At 36.5% G+C, this 11237-nt stretch overlaps 1 protein-coding gene across 1 annotated transcript; it reads right to left on the bottom strand.

Annotated features, from left to right (window-relative positions):
* Positions 1-3004: 3004 nt before the first annotated feature.
* On the bottom strand, positions 3005-11014 carry lin28aa (lin-28 homolog Aa). Its single transcript, XM_027011075.2, has 4 exons — positions 11005-11014; positions 9791-9966; positions 5595-5779; positions 3005-3224 (listed from the first exon to the last, which is right to left on the bottom strand). Exons 1-4 carry the CDS (start codon positions 11012-11014, stop codon positions 3005-3007), a joined length of 591 nt encoding a protein of 196 aa, XP_026866876.2.
* Between the last annotated feature and the right edge of the window lie 223 nt (positions 11015-11237).

Genomic DNA, 11237 nt, shown 5'->3' with positions numbered 1-11237 from the left:
GATAAGACGATTTGAGTTTATTTTGGAATTAGTACATTTTAATATGCTCCTTTACTTTATATATATATATATATATATATATATATATATATATATATATATATATATATATATATATATATATGTGTGTGTGGTTATCCAGCAGACCGAGCATGTATACTGTAAGTGGGGCTTATATTCATTCTACCTTTACAAGCTGGGACACCCTTATTCAAGGTTTTGATGGGAGTAGAATTTATTAAGCAAGTTGAGACATAGCTAGTTTTCCCAAGAACTCTAGATGCAGCTTTCCTGGAATGCATACCTTATATCACTACATCAAAATAGTTGAAAACACATGAAAGGTTTTTATATCTTTAATTACACTTAAATTACAGGCTAGTTTTTGACAGCAGAGAAGATGGATTCTCATAAGGCCACATTAAGCCTCATCATTTCAAGCATAATAAACTAAAAACACAAACACATTGGGGTATGACATTGTTGTTTTAGCCTCTTATAAGTCAATGGTTTACTTCATACACTATCAGCTTTCATAGTGACAAAGATGATCTACACCAATGCCAATCTGTATGTTTGTGTATTTTTCCTGAGAATTTTAAGACAAAAAGTTGAAAATAGAAATATGTCAGAAGAATATAAAATTATTTGATATAAAAAAAAGAAAAAAGTAATGGTCAATGGTAAAAAAAATCAATAGTCAATCAATAGCCAAGAACTACAAACCACATTTCAGCATGAATAAGGCAGCAAACATTTTGATTAACAGAAATAAAATGCTTATAAATACAATTATTTTAAAGTTTATACAAAATGTTTTGTGCCAAATCAAGTAAAATACATAAAGCAGGTATCAGATATGTTTGGGCTAAGTGACTGCGTTATTCCTTCCAGACATTTTGTGTGCTAGACTATTAGTTAAAGCTACTTGCTGAATTCCATTGGTTTTATTTTATATGGGAAAATATTTAAATAACAAGAAAATACTTGAAATATTATAAATTAAAGACGTTGTGTGAGGAAAAAGGTAAACAAAACATGTCTGTTTAACTGGCCAGTGAGTCTGAAGATTAGGCATACTTGAACAGAATTTAATAATTACCAATAAGGTATGTAAAACAGAAAGTTATAGATGACAGCCCATTAAAAGTGGATGATAAATAGATATACAGATATGACACATTTTAATGTAAATGAAAAAAAGATCTGTTTAAACAATATGTTCAAAATTATGGTCAGACCTATGTGCAAATATATTTCACATATTCCTCATGCAGTTACATGCCTGGGAATTTGTATATTATATCAAATGACAGTTACATAAACAAAACCTAAAATAAAAAATAAAAAAACATGCTTGTAAAATAAAATTTGTCCTATAAATTGTATTTAAATATTACTTGATTATTTACATCATAGTTTAATAGTCTAATTGTTCATTTTCTATATCATAATCTCAAATATAACTATTATTTGCAGAAACAAGGGGAAAACAAAGTTTACAAAATAAAAAAAAATCACTGTAGAAATTGATTATACTTGTTAAAAATACAAATTAGTAATATTATTGTGGTACTGCAATTTATAATATATATTATATGTATAGTATGTAAATATATTACTCCTTGAAAGCTTCTAAGCATAAGTATAACAATAAATGTGTTTAACTGAAATGTTCCCTGAGATTTTCAGAATCATGGTTTATTGATAATAAACTTAAATGTAAGTTATTACTATACAGGCTTTACAAACTGCTCAAAAACGGTAAAATATTTGTTGTAAAAAGACCATAACAAAGCAAAATGTGTCTTCAACGTGATTAGTGCTGACTTCACATTGCATTGACAGTGGTATAATGATAAGCAATGATAATCTAACCAGGGAAATAAAAGTGTGCATAGCAGAAATATATTATAGCCTGGTAATTGATTACATCATGGAAAACAAATCATGAATCAAATAGTAATTGATTATCAAATCATAAATAATGTGTTTAATTAATTAAGAGAACACAAAGATGTCCATAGAGATGCTGCAGTAATGGCTACAAATAAATACTAGTAATTTTTTAAAAGGCTAATTGCTCTATATATACAGCATACACTAAACATGTAAGAGCGTCTACCAGCTTCTCCTGTAAAACAGGAGTAAAACGCTGTCAAGTTCACTAAGTTTGCTGCACCTCATCTTCTTAAAGAATCCTGGCAGCTGGGGAAGAGAGGCACTGTCTTATTCAATGACTTCACCAGAGATGATGTCATCATAAATAAAAGCCACATCTCTCCAAAAATCCCTAACTGTGAGAAACAAATCAACTACCAAAAGGCAAATGTAGCACAAATGAACACAGTTGCTGTTTAGTAGTAGTTAAAATCAAATATTGTGAAGTGAAACTGTATTAAAAAGAAAACAGTTTGAGGTTGGATCTTTTTTCAAAACAATTAGATAACTATTGTCCACTAAATGGAGGAACATGATTTATAGGCTAACTGGGATAACTGACATAAGAAACACTGGCTGACAGAGCCAGAGCAATGGCTCAACATTCATTTGGCCCCAGGAGATGAGGTTTATCGATTGCAAAACTGGCAGTTGCCAAACCCCATGCTAACTTTGTTCTAAAGCCCCTCTCCTTAAAACTCGTTGAAAAACACATTCTTCACAGAGGAGAGCCTCTGCTCTTGTCGGACAATTAGACATAAACAGGAATTCCCTTGACATTATGAATGTCATGAGGTCAAGTCAGTAAATGAAATTGGGCAGTCTACAATCAGACATTTCTGCTTGGGAAATGGCCTACAATCATTGCATTCTGAAAATTCCTGAGTACAATGCAATTTTATTTGTGGGTATTACACCAAAGAAATTCATTTACATTCATTTTCTGTTATACCTGAGGAAATTCCAAGAGCAGCATTGGTAAGAAAATGTGTTCATCTTCCCAGTATAATGGTATGATTGGCTTGTGTGGTATATCCCACCCTCCACTGTGTGCACTGCTGTTTCAGTCGGTAGTCTCAGTATGTGCAGGGGGATGGCTCTGCTGCTCTTCCTGCCCCTTCAGAGAGGAAGTCTTTACCTGAGAGCCTGATGATGACTGCTGTGCTTTGATTGGGCAGCTGGCAACCATGTGCATGACACTCTGGCAAAAATGGCACTTCTTTGGCTGAGGAGGCAACTTGCACTCCTTTGCGTGGTGGTCCAAACCTCCACAATTATAGCACCTGAGAAACAGAGATTACAATGCATACTGGAAAGTGAGATAAAGACCATGTAAGTAAAGGAATGCCAGTATGTTACATTTTCAACTTACATCCACAAGAGGGCAATATGTAACCTATAAACCTAGTCTATAGCTGCACCACATTACAGAATAATAGAAACAGAGCAATGAAGCCTAATCATCATTGCTGATTATCATGATTATCAACTTAATTTAAGATAAGTGATCAAAATTGCAACTGCCAAGAGCAATAAACTGTTTAAGGGCATTGGAATTCCACATGAAAATTTGTCCTTGGCAAGATTGACATAACTGTTCAAGATTAAAAGACTGGACCTTGCATTTGACAACTTGAATGATTTTTTCCCCTCTCCTTGTCTCTACTATTCAGATAATTCCTAGAAAGTTACTTCGACCCAAATCTAATGACATCATTATTCTTCTTAATGAATTTTAGTGGTGTGTAGCCATGCCATAAGTATCACAAGGAGATGCCTTTGAAAAGTGTTTTCAATCATAGCCACGTGTGGCACTCTGAATGACAGATGGGTGGTGGGCAGAGCCTGTCATTGCTGTATTGATGTGTATGCAAATTAAGTTGTGTAGGGACACTGAGAAAGTCTGATCATTTTGCTGGTGGTTTATAGATGCTGAATTGGGGCGGTGTCCACATGCATTCACCATCGCGGCAGCTTGGGATGTGGATCGATCACAGAGAGTGTCTGCAGAAAGGTTAGGCAGCCCTTTGTCAGGAAAAGCTGTAGTGCTGACCTATGAACTATAACCTTTTGCTCCTTCAACTCTGAGGCCCTAAACCCTAAACGTATGCAGTTTCCATGGCAACACTGACCCCTGACCCCTCTCAGGCACCTACATCTGTTATCAATTACATGGGCCGCTTTATTTTTCCTTTCTACAGCCTAAAACCTGAACAGTAGCCCTTGGCCCAGAGAACAAGGTGAAGAGAGGCAAAATATGTGGGGGAGAAGGTAGGTTAAGGGAACTCTGTATTGTGCTAATATTTGCAAAAGCTTTCATTTCCTATATTCACTATATTTGTTTTCTTGCCAAGCATTTGTTTCTCACCTTGTAAGCTCACTGCTCGAGTCCTCATTGTACATGATCTTTTTGTAGGTCTCTCTATGTAGCTAACTTCTAAATTTTTTTAATTGTTAGCCAACTTCTAAATTGTCAGAGAGTTCTGCCCTACCTATGTTGAGAGTTCTACCCTACAAAAACAGCTAGGTAAAACAGAGCATTTCCTATTGTAGAGGATGATTAATCATGTTAGACAGCTGCGGCACCTCTTAAAGGGCCAGTCCGGTCAGGGCAGTTATATTGAACACAGGACTCTTGGGACTCTTTGAGGTTGTAACGATCCCTATTCAAGCTCTGTCAGCACTTTGTCCTTCACCCTAACCAGAACTGACTAACCAGGAAGCAACATGATAAACCTCTTTTTTTGTTTTTTTTTTTACTCAATTTCCTGCCCAGTGCTAGTCATTTTCCTACTTGCCATCTAAGCAACCATCCTGGGAGGATGAGGGTAAGCGCATGCTGCCTGTGTGACACATGTAGGCAGTTAAATGCATCTTTTATACAGGGAGACAGGGAATAAGCCATCCAACCCCAATAAAAGAACAGCCAGTGGTGCTCTCCTGGAGCCCTCACCATGGATGACTGAGACACTGTTACCATTCAAACTTGATAATAAGTTGCAAACTTCAAAGCCTGCACCTGATATCTCTCTAAAATCTAACAGTACTGATAACCAAAAGATACCCACACCAGTTGTTGTAATGTACTCCAAACCCTATGAGAAGTCTTAACTGTTAGCATATTATAATGAGCTGTTCTCAGATACAAAGCAGTTCCTCTGACCTAATCTCTAACGCACAGACACAAAGATGGGGGATGGACATTGGGCATATCTAATGAGTATAAATGCACTAGTGGACAGCAATTTTAAACAGTTATTGATCAAGGTCACATGTCAAGCCAGTCTGTGTGACCCTAACTATGAGCATAGGTGGGGATGGGGTAGGTAAAAACACAGAGTATATGGGGAAGGTGAACAAAACACATTGCTCATGAAATTATAGTGTGAGAGAGCATGTAATCTCCAATCTCACTTATAGTGTAGTCAATTTTGTAAACCTCCACACATGTACATTGTGGGATTGAAGAAATAATTCTTCTGGATAAGAAGAGAGATTAAGTAATAAGGAAAACTAATAAGGAAAACATTTGCTCAACTCAGCTGCAGAGCTCTGTTGCTAAGACAAAGTCCTCTGTTGCTATGACAAAATCCTCTGGTCACAAAGAAGCAGCATCAAGAGCATAGTTCAAGCATCATATTAAACTTGCTCACCTATCCCCTTTGGAGCGACGTTTCTGAGTACTCTTGCCTTTGGGTCTCCTCTCGCTGCCCACACAGTGGGCTCCCCCGGGCCCCGTCACCCACACACACTCCAGACCCTTGGAGGACTTCTTGAAGGCGAACTCCACAGCCTCGCCCTCTTTCAGACTCCGAAAGCCTTCCATGTGCAGCTTACTCTGAGGAAAGAAACAATATTCATCAGCATTCTTTCACAGTTTGTATATTTTAGTGTAAGATTTGGGTTAATCTACTTGCAGAACATACAATGTAAAGTCTTTTTTAGTAATAATATTCAGATCATTAAAAGGCTTAAGAGATTTGTAAATCACATTTACAGCAGATGTTCATGATAGCTGATGACAACTATAAAGTAAACTGTGAAAACCAAAGATTTGAACTCATCTCCAATTACCTCAGATTAACCCTGTAATGTGTATTGAATTACATTAATGAAATATATATATATATATATATATATATATATATATATATATATATATATATATATATATATATATATGAGAGAGAGAATGCTTAGGAACAAAGAAGATGGGTAGAGTATGCTTAAATCCAAGTTCCTCCTCTCTCGCAGCCACAGGTATAGCATTCCACAGAGCACACAGTCAATCTTTAAGTCTAATTCTGTGTGTCAGTCTGTCTGTCTCTCTCATACCCTCCCCCCAAACCACACACCGATCTCTTAATTCCTGTCTCACAGAAATACTGACCACTAGGTTGGACATCAAGACTAGGGTGTCCAGAAACATTCCTTAAATGGTTGTTTAATATGAAAGCATGCTGGGATGCTGAGATAGACTAGAAGGCATTCCTCATAACCTTTAATAGGGTTTTAAGTACACTCTATCTTTACAGGTTTTTTTTTTTTACTTTGCATATAGGTTCAGTGAGAAATTAAATATTTACCTCTCTGGCATATTACATGAATAACATGCCACTGAGACCATGGTAACACTTCCTAGTAAGTGTGATCGTGGGCTACATATAACAATGTAACAAAAATTTTAAAATTCTGATGCAAATGAAAAACAATAATGATGATATGTAAATGCATGGTATAAAAAGGAGAAGGTTGAGTACTTGCTCTGATGTGTAAATAGATCTTTTTGTCTAAGATGATAAATATAATTATAAATATAATACTCTTTGATAAATACAATATTCTTGGAGAAAATCAGTACACATGCAGTTTAGGCACTTTTTTGGACACTCATAAGATAAATTCATGAGGTCTCAGATCAGTGTCAACAGCAATGTTAACTCAATAGGAGCTGGGGACAATGAAATGTTTTATAGCTTCCATGTGCCATGCTTCAGGTCAATACTTTGGCTAAAGAAAGAACTCCCTCCGTGGGTATACACAACACCTTCTCTAACCAAGGAAAGCCTAAATCTCATTTTCTAAGTATTTATTCATTTATTCATTGTTCTCAGCAGGTCACCATATTAATAGCCTGTTAATACACTGATTAAGTGTTTCCCAGACTGAAAATATTTTTGATGAAATATGTCTATCAGAACAGGCAATTATTTATATTGATGTCAGAGTGGTTATTTGTGTGAAAACATGTCATATGCATTTATAGGTTGTATATTCTAAATTAAAGAGTTTTACTGATGACTGGGATTAAGAGAACATAATCCAGTTCCAAGTAAAGACAGACTCAAACTATATTTTTCCAACGGTATTTGGGCAGATGCAGTGTCCCTTTTTCAAGTGTATCTATTGTGTGTCAGTCACAGTGACCGTTAACCCATTTGCCCAACATATGTGACCCCAACCCCCAACCCTAAAATCTACTTCCCCCTCTTGCTGTGACTCACCCCATGAGTAACAGCACTTTCCTATGATCAAAATAAGTAGTAGCAGCAGTAGTAGTAGTTCAAGAAGAAGAAGACGAAGAAGAAGCCATAGACAAAACATCAGCAATCTACAGTTGAGTTTCATAAAACATCTGTATGAAACCATCAAAGAATGGTTATCTAACCCCAAAGGGGCTTAAAGTTAATCCAGAAATATTCCCATTTCTTTCCCCTTTTCACATAAAAGTTTGAAATTCCCTGGGGCAAAGTCTAAAAGCCTTGTTCATGAAAACGGTCTCAAAACACCATACAGGCAGAAAAATATACCACCACAGGATGACTTTGCGAGCTTTAGGCATATTTATAAACAATAATAATGTCAGCAATCAGCCTGGATAACACAATGGCATCTACTCTACACCTCCAGGGAAACATTGTCATCCTTCTAAATAGGTCTGCAATTCTCACAAACTTCAAATTTCAGATCTATTGCATTTTGCCTTCTTTTTACAGTTCTTGGATAACCATCTTGACCAACCACACAGACTATACCATACCATATACTGAATGTGTAAATCTCACTGAATTGTTCTTCTTTTTTCCACTCTGTAGTAACTGGAATGTCTGTAAGTTGGTAAATTGTAAGATAAAATCCGTAAACAACTTTAAGAATAAGAAAATATGTTTTGACTTGTGAAAGGTTCTGAGAAAATGGAGAACACAAAGAATGCTTGGCTGTCCTAACCAATGTTTCAAGATTTTTTAAGAGTATAAGATGTTCTTATCTTATAGAGTCTACATGCACTGTGTAGCTTGTGTGCCAAGACACTTTGAGAAGCAGGAGGGTGAAGTAGAGGAAGACATCAGAAGATGAGAGGCTTAGAGGACAATGGATGGTATGGTTCCTCTGATTAAGTGGGGGTCAGTCATGGCCGACAGGAGCACTTTACTGGGATGCGGCTTCCTTTGTCTGCCTGAATAAAGGCCAGTGGAACCCAACAGTTAATGTTCACTGTGCCTTCTAATTTAGAGCTGAGGCCCACTACTCCAAGTCCTGTGGCTCCAGCATGTGTACCATCCTTCTGCTGCAATGACCAAACACAGCTTGAACTGTAAAAAGTAATGAATTGCACAGTATGGTATTTTGCCAGTTTTGTTATGCAGCACTTAAATGAAAGGTTTTCTACTACACCTCTGGTGGTCAAATCTGTTGATTAGACCAACAAAAATGCATATACCTTTGCATTGCTTCATGTGCAATATTCACTTAATTAATATATAATTTCAAAATAATTCTTAAGGACAACAACTTCAAACTTTTCAAGTGAAAATGTTCAGCATATCAATATTGTATACAATAATGTATATCAATATTTAAATAGTAATACTGTTAATATAACAATAATTATTCATTATTAATAATTTACCTTTACTCAGGTTTAGGTTTTCAATGCAATCCTCCTTACAATGAAAATAAACAGAAAAAAAATAAAACAACACGTTAAATGACAAATAATAATAATCAAATATTAGCCTATTTGTACAGATCCTAATGTTTGGAAAATGTCTAAGAAAGTTTAAAGATTTAGTTTCAAAATACTGTTTCTCATTTTGACATTTCCAGAGCATATACACTATAGAAAATGGTTCAAAATATTTTGGAGAAAAATAAATATTCCTGAATGATTGGTGTAATCAATAGCATTAGCATTTGGGCTCCCCAAAGAAAATGGTTCCAAAGAGGGGGTCTTATAAGGTTTGGGAGAAACCAAACAACAATCTCCTAGTGTGTTTATTAGCTATTAGCATAATATGGTTTCAAGAGCAGGGGGATGGGCTTTGAAAAGACCATAGATAGTCCTCAATGACTTTATAGGGGGAAACTGGACCAAAGAGAACAGGATGAAAAGACAGAATACATTTTCTCAGTGTTGAAGACAGTGTAATTGAACCCTCACATGGCAAATGGAAAAGAACAGGTAGATATCCCTCTACATTAACATTCTTGCACCATCCCAGGCCAACCTGGGTGCACAGCTTCACCTTGTCTTGTAAATTATGCTGTTTCCTGATATTTTTCAACCACAGAGCTCTCCCTCAAGCTTTGCCAGTTTATGTACTGCCAAAGATTTGTGCAGTTTTTCCTGTAATTTTAAGTTTTATGTTTAAGGTGGGTTCTTGAATAGAAAAGGTAACTAAACAGTAAGTAAAAATAAATAAATACATACATAAATAAAAATGCATCAGAAAAAAAAAACCATACTTAGTCTTACAAAAGGAATGTACCATGATTTGAAAATCTATAGTATGGACTTGAGGAATGGGGCTGAAAATGGGGCTGAGTGCTGTTTTGGAGTGGAACATACCTGATGGACAAACACATCAATGGGAGCTTCTAGAGGCTTGCTCTCCTGTGTGCTCATGGATAAGAAGCCGAATCCCATTCGTACATTAAACCACTTGCATACACCAAGCCCATGGTACAACTGTGTATCCTCCTCGGTACTTTGTCCCTCCTCCTCTTCAGTTTTTGCACAGCCTCCTGCAATACAGGCAGTAGCCAGTAAGAAGACTGGAGATTGCAACATAAGGTACAGATCCATTTCAAGCTCATTAGGGGCATACTAAGGACCTAGTAAGATAGGAACTGGTTAAATGAAGTAGCCTGTACATTATGCCAGTATATTATTGCTTAGCATACTGCACTCATGCCTACACTTCTCCCTGAAAATGTAAAAAGGCCTAAATCGGTAGATACCCAGAACAAAATCTATGAAGTTTAAAACAAGTCAGCTAAATGAAGATTAATAGCCCAATGTTTAAATTTCTATGTATACTAATTTCAAGCTTAGTACAAGTTTGATAATGCCTACAATCTTTTTACATTGTAATCTGACATATTTAAATGCAAATGACAGACTAAAGATTGAGAAAATCGGTAAGCATGGTTTATAAGGCGAAATCAAGTTGCGAGCTCAAGTGATCACGATTCAGACGTCTGTGGCCTACAAACTAAACATGGTAGCTTATTTGTGCTCAATGTGCACAATAATGTGTGTTGAATTCAGCCGTTTCACAAAGAATTTCGATATCACAAATTTTACACTTCGCACATCGCATTCATGAGCAAACACTCTCATAACCATAAGTGTAAGTGTTGGGCCCCCTATAGCTTATTCATACTGATATGTTTTCTTCCTAAAGCAATCGATACAATTAATTATAGTTTGGCGTATGACGTTTATGTTTTTTCCCCACTACTTCACCTTGAAAGTCCTGGTGGGAAATCGAACCCTTCTTCAGTGGTATAAAACCCTGCGTTGCTTCTGTCTATTTCTGTCTTGACCCTTTAACACAGTCACGCAACCCCTGATCTTGAGCAAAAGGGTAAGGAAAACAAAAGGAGGCTTGACGATCTATTCGCCCCCAATAGTAAAAAGAGGTGGGTCAGATCCAAAGATTTGAAGAAGAAACCCTAAAACCTGACACGGTACAAGAAAACCCAACCCCCACCCATCCAACTCTGTGAACGAACACCTTGATCTACCTATTTCAAATTATGCTTAACCGTCGCACATACCTTCTGCCATGGCTTTTTTTGGGATCTAGAGGTAGCTCCTTTTTCTATCAGTCTCAGAATACCAGATGTGGGGTTGCTTCGTAAACCTTGTTCTGGTATCCTCTCCAGGTGATTCCACCGTTGTCACACTAAACAGCTCCTTCACATCTATGAACCCACATCTCTGTTTCGGTCAAGTCCACGTGATTCCCAATTACTCTCTGCTCCCTGGTAAACAACACATTCCACAGTGA

Source organism: Electrophorus electricus, chromosome 14 (genome assembly GCF_041902795.1).
Source record: "Electrophorus electricus isolate QZ-2024a chromosome 14, ASM4190279v1, whole genome shotgun sequence".
Classification (NCBI taxonomy): Eukaryota; Metazoa; Chordata; class Actinopteri; order Gymnotiformes; family Gymnotidae; genus Electrophorus; species Electrophorus electricus.
This window is presented reverse-complemented; position numbering and strand designations above follow the sequence as displayed.

What these genes read in the sequence shown, in the direction of transcription:
- lin28aa (XM_027011075.2), bottom strand. An exon ending in TTGATGTGTTTGTCCATCAG is followed by an intron (nt 5,780 to 9,790) that starts GTATGTTCCACT and finishes TTCTTTCCTCAG; the next exon opens with AGTAAGCTGCACATGGAAGG. An exon ending in CGTCGCTCCAAAGGGGATAG is followed by an intron (nt 3,225 to 5,594) that starts GTGAGCAAGTTT and finishes TCTGTTTCTCAG; the next exon opens with GTGCTATAATTGTGGAGGTT.